The 16,766-nt window shown below is 40.7% G+C and overlaps 4 protein-coding genes across 6 annotated transcripts in view; 1 reads left to right on the top strand and 3 right to left on the bottom strand.

Moving 5' to 3' along the window:
* The window catches only part of gabrb2a (gamma-aminobutyric acid type A receptor subunit beta2a), a 33,099-nt gene extending 32,611 nt beyond the window's left edge, over positions 1-488 (bottom strand). For both annotated transcript variants that reach the window (XM_075481217.1, XM_075481218.1), the window contains exons 1-2: positions 334-488; positions 116-216 (exon numbers count right to left, since the gene is read on the bottom strand). In XM_075481217.1, coding sequence (XP_075337332.1) covers positions 116-216; positions 334-407 — 175 coding nt within the window. In that variant the 5' untranslated portion in view covers positions 408-488. The remainder of the gene's footprint in view (positions 1-115; positions 217-333) is intronic.
* Positions 489-4,481: 3,993 nt separating this feature from the next.
* Positions 4,482-9,499, bottom strand: gabra6a (gamma-aminobutyric acid type A receptor subunit alpha6a). Its single transcript, XM_075480491.1, has 9 exons — positions 9,456-9,499; positions 9,272-9,378; positions 9,073-9,140; positions 8,494-8,714; positions 8,321-8,403; positions 8,060-8,203; positions 7,059-7,211; positions 6,571-6,821; positions 4,482-4,730 (listed from the first exon to the last, which is right to left on the bottom strand). The coding sequence occupies exons 1-9, from the start codon at positions 9,497-9,499 to the stop codon at positions 4,482-4,484; spliced, it is 1,320 nt and encodes a 439-aa protein (XP_075336606.1).
* Positions 9,500-9,925: 426 nt separating this feature from the next.
* Positions 9,926-12,036, top strand: nudcd2 (NudC domain containing 2). Its single transcript, XM_075481214.1, has 4 exons — positions 9,926-10,333; positions 10,869-10,917; positions 11,037-11,188; positions 11,603-12,036. The coding sequence occupies exons 1-4, from the start codon at positions 10,145-10,147 to the stop codon at positions 11,684-11,686; spliced, it is 474 nt and encodes a 157-aa protein (XP_075337329.1). The 5' UTR covers positions 9,926-10,144; the 3' UTR covers positions 11,687-12,036.
* ccng1 (cyclin G1) lies at positions 12,019-16,707 on the bottom strand. Of its 2 annotated transcripts, none has more exons than XM_075481213.1 (6): positions 16,511-16,707; positions 15,226-15,489; positions 14,870-15,123; positions 14,081-14,156; positions 13,274-13,384; positions 12,019-13,161 (listed from the first exon to the last, which is right to left on the bottom strand). In XM_075481213.1, exons 2-6 carry the CDS (start codon positions 15,487-15,489, stop codon positions 12,970-12,972), a joined length of 897 nt encoding a protein of 298 aa, XP_075337328.1. In that variant the 5' UTR covers positions 16,511-16,707; the 3' UTR covers positions 12,019-12,969. The 2 variants fall into 2 exon arrangements, with proteins under 2 accessions (XP_075337328.1, XP_075337327.1); XM_075481212.1 differs by having other exon boundaries at positions 14,081-14,159; positions 16,511-16,706.
* Positions 16,708-16,766: the final 59 nt, after the last annotated feature.

The raw sequence follows: 16,766 nt of genomic DNA, 5'->3' as shown, positions 1-16,766 counted from the left end.
TTGACTGTGAAGGGGTGATTATGTAAATTAAAGCAGATTTTGCGATTCATTAAACATGTATCGCACGTCAGGAGGGCGTGAAAACATGACATTCCGTTTTCAATTTGCTCGTTACCTCCGAAATCTGGCCTCAACCGAATGTCGTATCCTTTCATCAGTCTGTCCACCGTCTCCTTTACCAGAGGCATATTGCTAGGATCTTTGAGATCCTTGACGCTGAGGAGGAAAAACGGCAGTGTGAGGCTAAATAGCTGATTAATATCAACCTCCAGGTACGCTTTAAGACAAGCTAGATGGCATGCAGGAAGACACAGAAAATACAAACAGGAATACCTTTGAGTCCAGACAAAAGTGACCAGTAAGGAAAAATTCAAAATCCCAAAGTGGTTTTTCCTGATCCTCCCCATCGCAACAGTTTTTGAGGTGGCTTCTGGATGCGAGTGAGGAGAGCGCGCATCCAACTTACTCCAAACCGTGCAGAGGAGCCAATGAGGGGCGCATGCGTGCAGCCTGCCCAAGATCAAAGAGTGGAGACTGATGATGGAGGATGAGCAGTTTCCATTGCAGAGAAAAATATTAAAGGGACAAGTGATTGTGCGTAATGAAGAGACACACATTTATGCAATGAGTGGGGGGGGGGAAGCAATCACAACGTTCATTTTAGGATTGTTTTATTCCTCATGGTTCTTATACATGGCAGGTAGTTTTGACTACATCCAGACAAGGTCAAACAATGGGATGCACTACAGGCTTGAAGTGATCAGATTAAGTTAAATGCAAGCTTGTTTCTCCTGCTTTTGTTTTACTGAATTTGAAGCAGCTACACAGAACCTCTTAGGAGAAAAGTCTTTCTACACAAACATTCTATTCCAACTATTATGCACGATCCATACAAGAATAGAAAATGAATGCCTTCAACACCCATGGGTGTCATATCCCACTCTTCCCTGCACTGTTTCCAGAGAACCTGCAGAACATCAGAAACTGCAAAGGGAGCACCAGAGCGCCAGCGCAGAGAGGTGGGATGGAAAACGCAGTCCCACAATTCATTTTCTCAGGTTTGAGCACATTTTTGAAGCTGCGAGGAGGGATGCAAGCCTCCTCTAAACTGTCTTTGATCTCGTTGTAGTGGGAGCTGTGCTTCTGTAGAGGGCAGGCTTCTGAGAGCATTGGTTCACTGTTGCATCACCAGCAGTTACAGCCATCATAGATTAGATCATCCCCGTCTTTTTGATGTGTTTCCTGGTTTGTGTGTATAAGTGTGTGTCTGAGCATCCCGCATCCTGCTCGTGTGTGGTGTCTGTCTTGGCGTGAGAAGTTGTTCTTGTACGTGGTGGGGTTTAAAATGGCAGAGGCCCCGTGAAGGGCAACTCGTCAGTCACTGATCAGAGCACAAATGGGCAGTGGTCACAGCCTGTGAAATGAATAGATGTGCAGCAGGAGTATAAATGAGTTTCTGATTCATTTCCTCTGTCAGATGAGAGCAGAGTGAATGCTGAGGCCTTGGTTGAAGAGAGGGGAGGGTGAAGTCAAACTAGCTGGATGGACGATGAAGGTGTCTCAGGCTGCATGTGCCTCTCTCCAACTCTTCTTAGTTTTCAAAATCCATGTCCCTGTAAGATCAGAATACAGCAGAGCAAAAAATTGTGAGCGGAGCACAAAGAAACCTCTCTGCTTCCACACTCAGAGATGCTCTCTGCAGTGCAGCCAACACTGCTCCTGAGCTCCTCATCCTCTCAGCCCTTAAAAGTAGCAACAGAGAGACCGACTATAAAGGGGATGTGATGCAGCTACTCTCCATGTTATCTCTTATTATCCTGCACAACGTTATAAACAAAACAACCATAAAAATTCTCTGACAGGAACTTGAGACGCATGATGAGCAGATTTGCACTCCTTTGTGTTACATAACAAGTCTCTCCCTCTCGCAGTCTTTTTTCACATCTCTCATTTTCCTTCTTGGACATGGAGCTGCATGCTCTATAAGTGGCTCACTCATAAGCTGGAAAGTGAACTGTCAGTTCTTGATGCAGTTAATATACAAAGTGAGCTCTGCTTGGTCTTATTCCCTATGGAAAAGAGTGTTGTTATTAAAAAGAAAGGGGGTTGCCAGCCTGCAGGTAAACCTTATATGAAATATGAGAAAGCTTGATGCATTCCTTCCTCCTCAAATTAACTTAGCACCCAGCCCCCTTTTAGTATTGTAATTCCATGATGATGATAAAAGCCCCAGCTCTGGCATCAACGCAGCAACAATGCCACCTAACATCATTCTCTTCTTTTTCTTTTTTTTTGCCTACAGCTCCTGGGGCTGTTTCAGCATTAGAAATTATTGATGTCTTTACTGCCTAGATGAAAGTCTTTGACAAAATCTGTGGGTAGTTATTTTTCCACTGAATCTATCATAAGAGGCGGAATTGTGACTCTTTGAGATACAAATACACCCTTCGTCCATTTTTGAATAAATTCTTTCTGTACTATTTGCACTATTAAACATGAGGTTTTCTAGATCGGCTGCCTTGACTCACAGTATCTTAAAGGTTAAATGCTGTGATTGCAAAGGGGAGAAGGTTTGAAAGAAAAATAACCTACAGTGTTTGTAGGTTATTTTTCATTTTAGGTTTTTGTTAATAATGTTACCCAGTAAAAGTAAAACAGTCTGAGAAGGAAAGAAAAACATAGATTGAGCTGATGAACATTTTCAGACTGATATATGCAGCCTTTGGCTGACTCTCTTTCTTCTTTTTTTTTTAAACAAGTTACATGTCAGAACTGAGGAGACTAACTTGTAATTATGTCCAGCACCTACAGAGAAGAGCAATTACATGCAACAAATTTAATTTGGGACCAAAGTCAACTACCCACTCATCTCCATAGATTTTCCAGTTTCTTTTTTCCTGTCTGTTGAATAGAAAAGTCTCAGTGATCTCCTAAAACAGCCCGACATTGTTGTCTGCAGCAATCATGATAAAATGTGGCTCAAGTATGTGTTTGACCTTAATTTAGTATATGTAATGATATACGTACAGGATTCCATAAACTGTTTTCTTTTTTTTTTTTGTTTTAGATTTATCAATGGTTAAAGAAAAAAAAGAAAAGAAAGACAGATCATCATCACTTATCTCTGTGTCCACCAACAGATTTCCTATCGAGATACAGTGGTGTGCAAAGGTTTGCTCACCTCTGGTGTTTTGTTACTGACAATAGTTAAATCAGTAGAAGAAGAACTAATACCCAAAAGGCTAAAAGAGAAAAGAATCTTTCAAATTCTTTAATTTAGATAAAGGCATTAATTTGGTTTTGCACAATATTTAGGTGGAAAAGACAAGACGACCAAGCAAAATTATTTCATTTTGGCCACCAGACGTGAGCTCTCAGCTTAGTTAAACCAAGTTCTCGAACCTTTTTAGGCCTCTGGCATGTTCACAATAATTGTGATAAAATGGCTGGTTTCGCAAAATTCGAAGCTTTACAAATAGTCGGTTGCCACGAGTTCATCGAAGCAGATGTCTAGAAGTCTAAAGGACCGCAACAGGGAACTAGTGTTTCAAAGTCAGCTCAAATTTACAATACACGTCAAGTTTAGTCTTGAACATAAAAATGTAATAAAAAATCCCAGTTTGACTTCGAAAGGCACTTGAAAGCACTACGGACTTTCCTGCTGCCCGGCCACAACTACAAAAAAAACGTGGCCTTAAAGAAAGTTTCATCAGAAGAAAACCCTTCCTGCATCCTCACCACAAAATTCAGAATCAGAGGTTTGTAAATGAACATCTAAACAAACCAGCACTCATGCATTTTTTTTAATTAAGTCCAGCAGAGTGAATTTTGACAAAGATATGTTTGGAGAAAAAAAAGGGCACAGGATTTCATGATCACCTCTTCAACTGCTAACCAAGGTGGAGGACCTATAATGTTCGGGGTTTGTGCAGCACACAGTAGGAAGATTTCAACTCACGGTGGATTCAACGACCAACAAATTCTGGACACAATTATCACACTTTAATGTATAATACTAAAGATTTGTAAAGGGGAGAAGTCCATAGCAGAGTAATGACCCTAAATTCAACTAAAATCAAAATAGACCACTTCAAGTGGCGTTAGCTAAAAGTTTTGCTCACAGTCCACCAAATATAACAAAACTTTGTAGATATATCTCCAAAAAGCAATGCAGGACATTACTGAACCCTTTCTGTAAAAAAAAAAAAAAGAACAAATACAAAAAAATTAACTAGCTGGTTAAAAAAGTTGTTGTTACAGATTACAAATCAAACTTTTGCCACAGGGCCTTTTTCCCTTTTTTTAATTACTTTGAAATAATCATTTTGCTTAAAATATAAAAAACAAGCTCCATTTCCTACTTTAGGTTTTGGTAATCAAGTCAAATTTACTCATTTAGCTATTCAAAGTAACAGAAATTTTGATCAAGGTTTCATGCCACTGTCTACATAAATGTATCAACATAATTAAAAGTGGGATGTTTACCTGGGCTTCTCCATAGTGTCTTTGGCCAGGTAGATGTACCAATAAATTAGGTTGAAGAGGGCGAAGGTCAAGGGGAAGAGAACACGGGCGTATGTGTCAATGCTGCTGGTCCCGGCCAGCTTTGGATTTTGAGGAAAAGCTGAACCCTGCTGGAGGAAAATCTGCATGGGATGGTTGTCACCTGGCTCACTGCAGCTCACTGAGTGGTTTCTCCTTTTCAGGCCTTCCCTAGGGTTGCTGTCCATCTGGTGGGATGATTTGGAGGAAAATCAGTGAGAGATGGGATTAGATAAAAAGGAAAGAGAAAAGTAAAGTTAAAAAAGGTCAGATACTCCACAAAGTGTATGTCATGTATGTTCAGATACGGTAAGGGTGTTCCAACAACTCTGTAAAGTGCAGCAGGTAGTTTTCTGGGAGCATATAGGATGGTTAAGAGATAATGTAGGGAGCAAAACTGGAGTTGTTCTCTGTTCTCACACTGAAGCTATTTTTAAAACATCTAACCATGAGCTCTACACGTGAGACAGATCCCGGGAGGACACTGTGGTGGCTTATTGTATTAGCATAAAGCCTATAGCTTGAGACAAGAGCACTACAACAGAACATATTACTATTTAATGTGTGGTGTGCCCTTAATGTGAGGAATGAAGGAGGCAGGGTGTCTACTTGGAAATGCATTAAAAAAAAAAAAAAAAAACACCAATGTGTTGCATGATTTCTTTATTCTGCATCTGAGTCTGCAGATTACAGAAGAGTGTTTCTGACAAAATGGTGCTCTTGTCCCAATGTGCCACCCAACATGACCTGTATTTCAGATAAATAGGAGTATCCCTTAAATTCTTATATGCATTTCAAGAAAGAAAGCATCTCAGATTTAGCATTGCTCCCTTCATATATTGTCAGAATAATAACAGACAGGTTAAAAAATCCTTCCCACAAATTCAGAGATATTTGACACATTCCGCCCCCTTATCAGCCTTTTGACTATATTACCCACAGTGAAGCTCAGCCTCTACATCTCAGTCAAAGATGTGGGTGTGTTATGCTATTTGAAGCTGATCTTCTTGCCATCCGCCAGTAGTGGTGTAAAAAGCAGAACTCACCAGTCCTGACTCACCAAAATCAGTTTATCAATAAAATACGTTCAAAACATTAATCAACAGAATCATTCAAGCCTTAAGTGCTGCCACTTTGACAAAATCACCATACTTAATTTAGAAAATGTCCTGTGATGGGTAGCAGAGAGGAAAACTGGTCATGTCAATCCATTCATGGGATGAGATTACTGAGAAAATTTCTATATAAAAGTCCAGTGAGAAGGATGTAGAATAATCTCACCTTCTGCTTTCAAGCATGTGGGAAAAAATATGCTGGCCGTGAAAAGCTCAAAAGGCCTGCTCTAAAGTCAGTGTTTTGTTTGTCTGCTCTGGGGTACTGTTAGGTCATAGTGGTGCAATGTGGTGAACAGCTAGGAGGAGGCTCCACCCCATCTAAAAAGCTCCCTCTGAGGAAACAGTGAGGAAAGAAAACAGAAAGACCAGTGTTTTCACACAGTTCTAATGAAAACTGTGGTAGTTGTGGTTACCATATGTAAAATCCTGCCAATGATGAAAGTCCAATGTCATATCCCACCACCAATAATTCACTGGCCTTATATTATTAACTTTTTTGTCATCTTAAAATGGGAAACACTGCTGAATGTCATGTTTCTATGCATATCTTTCCCCAAAGACATTAAATAATAATTCATCAGGCTCTCTGGTACCACAAAAGACTTTGTACAATTTCTTTACATATGCAGTAGACTGGTCAACATATTCTTGCCTTTAAAAATCTGTGGGGGTTTCCCTTTAAAAAATGTATTCATTACTTTTTCAATTTTCAGTCGGATGCATTTGAATAATATATGAATTGAGACACAAATGAAAATGCAACTTTGTGTGTTTGCAGATGTAACCATAAGAATTATCTTTACTTGATTCTGGATCTACAAAAATGCACAATAAATTAGCATAGAATGATGTTCGGAGATCCTCTGCACCCACGTCTCAGTGATAACAGTGACTTCAGTAACCAACTGCTCACCGAAATTGTATCGTCATCCTCAGTAATGGTGGCCAACGCCTCCAATTTGTCTTGTCTGGCCCTTTTCTTCTTCAGACGGTTGGCCTCCAAGGTGGCAAAGTAGTTCACTGCTGCAAATTCAATGAGAGCCAAAGCAACAAAGGCAAAACACACAGCAATGAACCAATCCATGGCTGTGGCATAGGCAACTTTGGGCAAAGACTGCCGGGCGCTGATGCTCAAGGTGGTCATGGTGAGCACTGTGGTGATGCCTGAAGAAAAGTCAGTCATATATATATATATATATATATATGTATATATATATATATGTATATATATATATATATATATATATATATATATGTATATATATATATATATATATATATATATATATATATATATATATATATATATATATATATATATATATACATATATATAAGGATTATAATGTTATATGGCTTAACACACATATTTATATAATGATGCCGGGAATAGTGGCATACCAGCAACTGTGCGCGCAGGAACAGACTCTTTGTTGATCCAAAATGAGACTTGTGACAGTACAACAACCATTATAAGTGGAATATAGGTCTGTATGAGGTAGTAGCCAAGCTTCCTCTGGAGAAGGAAATGGACCACCTGCACAGAGTAGTGACCTACAAGATAAAAAGTACATGTGAAAAAAAGCTACCCCTTCGGACAGTGTAGGGTAACATAGACTGGATGTGCTCGTCTGCCCTTGAAATAAAATAGCTGCTGACAAAAAACATATAGACATACCAAGGCCGTCAAAAGTGGAGTGGCCTAATAACTGTAAGGTAACATGAGGGAGTCAAGAAGAGAGGAGGGAGAATAGCGGGGCAAAAAAGGAGGAGAGAGAGAGGAGGAAGCAAAGTAGAGATTTGAAATTGAGATCATATCAAGAAAAGGGAAGAGGGAAAGAGTGAGGTGGAGGATGCAGGACAGCATGTAGCGCCACAGTGTATAATACTAGCCTGCTCTGTCTAAACACATGCATGCAGACACGCGCCGACTGAAAACATGATGAATCATGCGCACACGCACACACACACATAAATTAAGAGTTTATTTCTTATGCTATGTGTTTCTTAAATGTGTGCCATCACTACGTTTTGGAGCCTGTCTCATCTTTCTCCTGTCTGTTCCAGGAATGTACTGGGTTCACAGCAGGACGGCACTTCTCAACTCAGACCCTCCTCCTCTCTGTCTGTGCATGTTGTGTAAATCCTGTAGTTCTTTGTTAAGGCACACTGTACACACAAGGCCTGTCCACCTCAGCATCTTAGATGGCAGTTCAAATAAGCATTTGCTTACTATTGTGGGGGAGTCATGGCCAAAAATGCAGAGTTCAAAATATTATTCTTCAATCAAAGATGAATCAACGTGTGAGAATTCTTTTCATAAACGTTCTCTTCTGACTATAGAATTGCTATCATTTCATCCTTAAAAGATAAGTAATGTGAAATCTGATAGAGAGCATTACCTGTGTTTGACCTGAATATTTCACTGGACAAATTTTGTCCCATTAGGTCATACTGCAGAAGACTCATTGACTCTTTGGGACAGTCAACGGAAGCTATTAGCCCCTTCCTCCAGGTGAATATAATTTCACTGCTGGTGTACGCATCTAGAAAGAAAATGCATTCAAGGAAAAGTTGAAACAGCACAACGTTTGGTCACGTTAACCACTACGTCATGATGATGTCAATATTTGTTTTTTTTTTATCAGCCGATCAATACTCACAGCTTCCAAACTTTAGAGGACATGCATGGCCATCCATGGGGAAATCCATCAGCCTCATTGGGCATTCGGCACTGATCGTCAGCCTAAAAGCAAGAGGAAACACACAAATCAGTCCCAGAAACCTGTTTCAGTAGACCTGACCTTATCAACAAAATACCCCCCCCCCCCATCACCTCATGGTGTAGAGGACAGTCCCGTTCTGCATAATACGGAAGAGCTTGTTGGGTGTGGTCATGTTATGAGAAATAGACTTCCTGGAGTTTCTAAAAAAAGTGTCTGGGGTCCAGATCTTATCCACCATGCGATTATTCAGACGCAGGATTTCAATGGGCCCCTCGAATTTGAGCCGCTCATCGACCCACATCTGACGGAAGAACATGTCCATGGTGTACTCCTGATGCATGAACACAAAATGTTGGATGCAAAATTGATTTTCTATGAACTTGCAATCCCAAATGTGCACGTGTAACACTTAAGACATTTCAATGCGCAGTGAAAGGTGAGGAGAGATAATGAGCTAAGATGAATGCCACTCGTTGCATATAATCATGAATCAATCCATTCAGCCATTCCCAGCGTCTGACATGTCGTCATATTGATTTAGAGGCCATCAATAATGGAGTTATGAGTCTGGTCAGAAGAATTATAGCTCATTAGATATTCTCATGGCAGACTACCCATAAGGCTGCTCACTGAAGCACTGTCATCTTTTACAGTCAGCACATGTAGCTTTTATGGAAGAGATATCTTACCATCTCAATATCTGAAACTGGTCCAAAGCTGGTGACAAATATATCTGTTTTCACCTCTGTAACACCACCTGCAATAATAGAAAAGAATTCTAAAATGGACCGCATAATCCCTGTACTTTCTCTCAAATACACAAAACTTTAGGAAGCAAAGCATTCATAAATTGAAGTTGTAGTAAATATTTGTAGCAGATTGAATTACCTCCAGAACTCGGTCGCAGTCTGTTGTCATAACCATCCAAAAGTCTATCCAAGATTCGAGTAATATTGTCTGAGTAAACCTTTTCACTTCCCCATACATTACCTAGACTGCAAAGAGAAGACAATTAAACTCCAAGGCTCATTGTATACTTAAATGTGTTTAGGAGTACAGAGCAAAGACTTACCCAATCCAGGTGACAAAAACAACGAAAGTTAAGGCGACGGCCATCCTTGACAGCAGCTGTTTTTAAAGTCTTTATTTCAGCAATTCATACATAAATAGTAAGGGAAACGTGTAAAGAACAAAAAGAGTAGGTTTCCTTTTTATGTGCGTTACAGTGACTGCTTAAGGACACAGTGGCACTAAGACAGGGACAGTAATCTAATTAACAGATTAGTAAATCCACTCCATTTTTAGACAAACAGAGGATTCAGTTGGTTTCTGCTGTGGTTATATAACGCTACTTAAAGGAATAATAAAAACGTCAAATCTATTCAAAGCATCTTATCACAGAAATTCCAAAAAGTCACTGACACAATCGTCTGTTTTGTGCACTATAAAAGAAGGTTTACTTGCTGTAAGTCGTGTTATCAGACACGAGGTGGCGCTGCAGCCACAATGCTGTTCGTAACCGGAAATGAAACAAACAGAATGAAAGAAGAAGTTTGGAGAGGGTTGGGGGGGAAACATCACGGTGAGGGATATAAGAACTATTAAACACTGAAAGACTCTTTTAAACATTATTATTACATTATTCCCTCTACCTAATCGGCACTTAAAGACATTTATTATTGTCGGCGTAACTACTCTACGCTACGCTACAAAGAAGTTAGTTGGCGTTAGCCAACCCCTTAGCCGGTGTGAAACTGCAGCATGTCGGTACACTTCGAGGAGAGGAGCGGCGTCGTTCCCTGCAAGACGCCGTGGGGCTCCTGGTCCCAGACGATGGAGGAGATCTTTATTGAAGTAAATGTGCCTCATGGGACGTCTGCGAAAGAGGTCAAGTGCCATTTAGGAACCAGAGACATAGAGCTACATGTCAAAGGGAAGGAAATATTCAAGGTAAGCCCCCCATGTTTGGAGTTGCAGAGCCCCAGAGGAGCGCATGCTGTGCCGCTGCTGTCTGTGATCATAACTCTTAGTGTGTTCTTGTATGCACGTGTGATAATAATTATAATTTTGCTGAATTATTATTTTCGCCTAAAAAAAAGTTTCAGTTGTCACGTTCAAGTCTTCTAACTCAAATTCGTATTTTAGGAGTAAATAAAAACCTAGTACAGTGTGGAATCGTTGCATCTACTGTGAGCAAACGCTAAGACCTCAGCCGCTTGGTTCTCCTATAAGTTCTGTATCAGGCGGGCAAGTAATAGCTGCTGTACTGCTTTGAGGGCGCAAGTGTGTAAGATGTGGCGAAAGTGACAGACTGAATGGTCTGGTTAAAATAAATGCTTCCTTTAAGTAGATGATGATCCAAGTAGGACTTCAGCCCAATTCACAGCAGTCCCTCTTGTATTGTACTGAAACCATGATGTCATAACAAATCTGACTGCAACATTTACACACAAGTCGACTAACTTTTCTTTTTACTTTCTGCCAGGGAAAGTTGTGTGACACAACTGTGTCCGACGAGGCTACGTGGACACTGGGTAAGTCGGACGCCACTAAGAAACCACTTCAAACCTTTTCATTCATCGTATGGACTTAAAACTACCAAAAAAGAAACTCATAACCCCCCATCTCCCCCTTTTTTTTTTTTCATCCTTAGAAGATAAATGTCTTATTAGGATCATTTTGATGAAGACCAACAGAGAAGCAGGAAACTGCTGGTCCTCACTGTTGGAGGGGGAGTACTGTGCCAATGCTTGGGTCCAGGACCAGATGCAGAGAAAGCTCACTCTGGAGAGGTTCCAGCGAGAGGTCAGTTTGAGTCTGCCACCTAAGACCCGTCCTGCTCATTGCCAAGACGCTATTATAGGTTGTAGCTGTAGATCTGATACATTTCCACCAAACATAGCTACATCAACTCTGATAGGTATCCCTCTCTAGTAAGACACTTCTAATGGTTTTATCAATTAATCTGTTTTTATTTCAAAGTCTTTGATAGCAACACAAAATGCATTGCTATGTGAGAGGTAAATTTCAGTTATGAGTATGTAACAAAGGCTCTAATTCAGTCCTTGGGCCAGATCTTTCTTTACTTGATGTTTTGTTCACTGAAGGTTGAGTCATGCTTCTCAGACTATCATCAAAATTTAGTAAAGTATGCTAGTCTTTAAGGAACAGTCTTGTCTAGCGCTTGAGATTAAATTTCTGTTTTGTTTTTTTGTAAAGAATCCTGGATTCGACTTCAGTGGTGCGGAGATATCTGGAAACTTTGCTGGCGGTGGTCCAGATTTTTCCAGCTTACTGAAGTGACCGTTGCCATGTCAGATCCTGGTGCAGGCTGGAAGTAATTCCATCTACTGTGGCATGCAAAGGAGCAGTGGATTAATCAGGACTTCTGTTCTGAGAGGGGATGTTGATTTGTTGTAAAAAAAAAAAAGTATTTGCCATAAGACTTTTAACAAGACTCTTTCACTGCCGCTCTGTTCTCTGGAGGATGGTCTCTGCCACGAAGGACTTGTTCAAGCCTGGTTTGGCAAGTTACAAGGCTCATTATCACACAGGAAGGCGGTTGGAAACTGCTTCTTCTGCTTGGAAGAAGCCCATGAGATGCGCCGTCTTTTATTAATGGCAATGCACACAACTTTGGCTTTTCAATAAAGTTTTATTGAAAGGTACAAGTACATAGCTTTACCAGACGGTGTATTCCATTGACCAATTTTTTCTTAGCTTGAGAACACATTTTATTTTGTCGCTAACAAAACATACTACACAGGGAAACAGGCAAAGAAAATTCTAACCCACATTTCCACTGCAACTGCCACTTTCAAGCGTTCTCTGCATAACTGAAATCCATTCAATCTTTCTGTGGCTCTGTGTGTCTGCAGACTAAATAATCAGTGAAAAACAACTAATCTGTAACTGCTGATACTTCAGCTCAAACCGTGTGGTTAGCCACACGTGACATGATCGTCACTGGCCGAAACCAGACGTCACCATTTCAAAAGGAAAAAAAAAAAAGAAAGAAAAAGTCATCAACTTGGGTAGGAGTGTGCATTCAGGACAGTTTAGCAACCTAGGGTGGGAGTTAAGGATCTTGGGCCCGATTTCTTGGTTCCGTTTTTTGCTGTTCACAAAATCCTTCTCCCTCCTCTTCCACATGGTGGACTGAGGACCTAGGTGGTTTATACTTATTAGCTTAAAACCAGCAACCCATACCAGGAAACACCAAAAACCTTGGTACAGATTTAAATAAGAACATACTGTACACCTGTGCAAGCAACTCAACCAGGAGCAGTAAAACTTAGCAGTGTGGCAGTGGAGCCTGTCTGATGAAGCATTACTCCTTCTCATTGGGACAGAACTGATTTACAGGGTGCTTGATGAATGGAAAAAAAAAAAAAAAGTCTTAGCTTTTCCTTACAGAAATCCATCATCAATGATGAAGCTCTGTAAGGAAAATGAGCAGAGCTGTAAGTGGGTGACCATACTGCAAGAAAATAACAAAGTTAAATCCAGTCAAACAAGATGTAACACTGGGGACATTAGTAGTCTGTCCCATGGCATGTAAGGTCATCCATCTATCAGCCCCGGGTTTAACAAGCTGACTCGGGTATGGTGGGAAGGTGGGCAAACTTGTAGTAGCTGTGCTTCAGCTGACGTGCAGTTCTTCCCGAGATAATCCAGCGCAGTCTCTGGCCGTTAGGCCTGGAGCACTTGGTGGTGGCATATTCAGCCAGGCATTTCCCGACTAACTCCCTCACAGTCACCAGGTCCCCGTCTTTAACCTGCAGAGTGCAAAAAAAGATGATACTTGTGGCAACAAGTAGACATAAGTGATTTCATACATTACTTCTAATGAATTCTTGTGCACAGCACATATTTAAAAGAGGGACTTACATTCAGCAGCTGCTGCAGACTTGTAAGGGCCTCAGATATTTTGTCGATGTGATCTGGGTCATGTTGATCCAGGGCCTCAAAACACACCAGAGCTATGGCAAGCAGAGATGGCTGCGGAAACAGACGCAAGCAGGGGTTCTTGTTAACCAAATAAGCTTGTCTTAGAAAAGTGCCTGAGAAAAACTTTTCAAAATCGCAACGCTTCAGTGAATGCCATTTATTTATTTAGTTTTAGTTTTTAGATCCGTTCCAGAAACCGAGTTACACGATCCACTGCGAGGCAATTAACTTGTTCCAGAATTGGTTTTCAGACATCCTGCAGCCCTGAAATGTTCCGACATGCTCTGGAGAGGCTGCATGTGAGAACACCAGTGTCTGCAACATTTGCCCCCTACTTCTCACAGAGCTTATGAAGACCAGAACATGACAAAAATCAACTTTACCCCACACGTAAAAAATTACTCTATATCAATGAAATACTCATATATAAAGACACACGCTTTTTTTTTTTAAAGTCTCTTAAGCGCGACAAATGTGAGAAATCGTGCAGAAAATTGAAACTGAGCCCACCTCCCTTGCTTCCAAATGTCAAGTATTTATATGTAAACTTCAATGAGCAGGTTAGGTTCACAGTTGTCATGGTAACCGACTCAAAAACAGTCAAAATGGTTAAAAACACAGACGCAAAACCTGCTTTTTGGAAAAGACACCGGGACTCAACTGAAAGTGATGAGAACGACTGAATGTCGCAGAGATTAGGAATTTTGTTTGACACAAGGAGAAATTCGGATAAGAAAACGAGCCTACCTTTAGTTTTGAGAAGACAAATGAGCAATGACAGGCTTTAAGCTGCGCCTCCAGTCTCTCAATTCTCAGTATCTTCCTGCTGGAGAAAGAAAAAGATTTTAATAGCAACACTTTTGCCATATTTATGAGATCAAGGTTGGGCTTCGGGTAACAAGTCAAAAAGGGGACCCCGAAAGGACATAACCCCATACAAAAGTACAACAACCAGTGAATGTAAAGAGCGATTTTCTAACGCACTGCTACATGTCTAAAAATGATGACTTCAAATACACACGGTCCAAAAATATTTTGTTAGATTCGGTTCTTTTAGTTGGAAGCTCAAGAACGGACCGGAGTAATTCAAGTGAAAATGAAGTCTTTATTTGTAGTCACACGTCAAAGCATATCAGCGCTGGGCTCAGTGGGAAAGAGCTCCCGCAGGAAGTCTGTCAGACTGCGCCATGATTTCCGGGTATCATTTGTATTTATAGCCTCATAGGTTGGACTCACATTCGACCGAGTATGATTGGATATGAGTAGGTTCAACAAGCTTCGTCATATTCTCTGGATCAGCCCAAAACAATGTGTGTGTGTGAATCTGCACTTGCTTTCCCAGGCTTTCCTAATTGTTTTGTCTTTCTACTCCTGGATCACTTTAGGTCATAATGGAAAAGTACTGAGACTTATTTCATTCATAATGTCTAAGAACAAAGACAATTTTAACAAGGTTGCCATTCTTTTTTTGAAGAAAAATATAAGAACACACTTTGGTCACAGTGCAGCTTTGCAGCTCGTTGTAATCATTCTTACCTCTCAGTGTCAAGTTGCTCCTGTATGTGCCTGTGAAACAGGCGGAGAAAGTGGAGGGCTGTGGGGGCCTTCACCTTCCAGTAGAGCTTCTCCATGATGATCCTCTCCATCCTTATCATGTCAGACACGGTGAAGCGATTCTGACTAATGCGGATCAGGTCACTGGCCAGGGGCACATTCTTCTCCTCCTCTGAGGACTTCACAGCAATGTAGAAGCAGCACAAGCCAACACAGGACAGATGTTTGGGCTGAATCTGTAGGAGTAATGAAAGAGAAGTTATCAGTTTAGAACAAGTTTAGGACTTTTTGGGGAAGTCATAAAGATGGGCATCAATCGCACCGGTGCATTAACAAACCTTCATTACAGAGAGGAATCGATCCAGCAGGCTGATGGCCAGTGAGAAAGTCTCAGAGCTGAAACCAAAGAACCTGGAAAGAGAAAGCAGGTCCTTCACCTCCAGCTCTCTCATTTTGGTGGTCATCCTGAGGCCATTGTCCTGGGCACAATCGATGAGCCTTAAGCCGCTAAGCTTTGGTTGGTATCGGCCCTCCTGATCCATCAGGGCCTTCAGCTGAACAGCAAAGGGCTGTGCTCCAGGTACTGTCACTGTGTCAATCATCTGAGCAGATCGGAACAAAGATTTTAATGAATGATGAGGACTACATCACCGAAAACACAAAATTTTCACTCATCTAAATGATCAACAATGTGTTTTCAAGAATGAATAATTAGTAACCATAGGCATATCTACATACAAAGATAAACTGATTACCATAAATCCCCAACCTACTCACAACTGAACAGGCATTACACAGGCTGATAAAGATGGAGCGAGATGAGGGAGACATTTTACTTTGCATCAGCGGTCAAGTGACGGCTACTATCTTTCAAAACACTTGAACTATGAAATGAAAATGCTTTTTGATCAATCTAGAATATAACGGAGTGTACTTTACATATGTGAACAGAACAGGATTAAAGACGGGTACAGTCCTAAATCATCAGAGTGCTTCCATATTCTTATTTCATGGTTATCCAGTAACAAGTCCTCCCATATTAGATGTCAACGAACATTACTTAACCTGACAGGAGGTGATCAAATATACCGGTGACACACGTAATTTCTATTTATGTTTTAAACGTTGTATTGTGCCTCGGTTCCCGTAACTTCATTAATAAACATAATTTCCATCGTTGTAATCCCATTTCGCTAGTTTTGACAGCGCCTTCAGCCCCGGGCCTTGTTGGGGCATGTCCTGCGTCATGTCGGGACATGTCCCTGCCATACACAACAACGAGGGCTAACGCTGAGCCTCATGACAACACACTTAAGCGAGGCAACAGAGTTGGGTGAAAAGAAAACTGTAGCTTAAACCGTTACATACTGTACTGTTAGCATGTTTGTAACTTAAACTATATATTTCATGGAGGTTAAGAGAAAATCCCGACCTACTATCACAGATAACCGAGGGTTAGCTACAGCCGCTAATGCTAACTTAACATCAATTTCAAAGTTCGGTGACATTATCTACTGTTCTGTTGACTGACAGTCACGCAATAAAATGCTTAGTATGAAAAGTCTGAACATACCTTTAATCAATCGTGTTTCTTTAATATTGTAAAGAGCGAAGCTTACTTACCTCGAATAGTTGCGTGATTAAATTTTACAAAAGTTGTAGAAAAAAATATCTTCGCTTTTAACAAGCGAATGAGGTTTTAGGAAAACAAAAAAGTGTAAGTATGAACTTTCTCAGATGAAAGTTTTAAGCATAGGATAATTTCTGCCTATGCACACCCCCTACCCTTGAAGGCGACGGGGAAAAGGACAGTTAAGGTAAATAAAAAGGCATAAAACTAAGCCCATGCCCTACCACACTGGGCTGCCATTGGTCAACA

This window comes from Odontesthes bonariensis, chromosome 13, assembly GCF_027942865.1.
Source record: "Odontesthes bonariensis isolate fOdoBon6 chromosome 13, fOdoBon6.hap1, whole genome shotgun sequence".
Classification (NCBI taxonomy): domain Eukaryota; kingdom Metazoa; phylum Chordata; class Actinopteri; order Atheriniformes; family Atherinopsidae; genus Odontesthes; species Odontesthes bonariensis.
The sequence above is the reverse complement of the archived record's forward strand: the minus strand, read 5'-3'. Positions and strand labels throughout refer to the sequence as shown.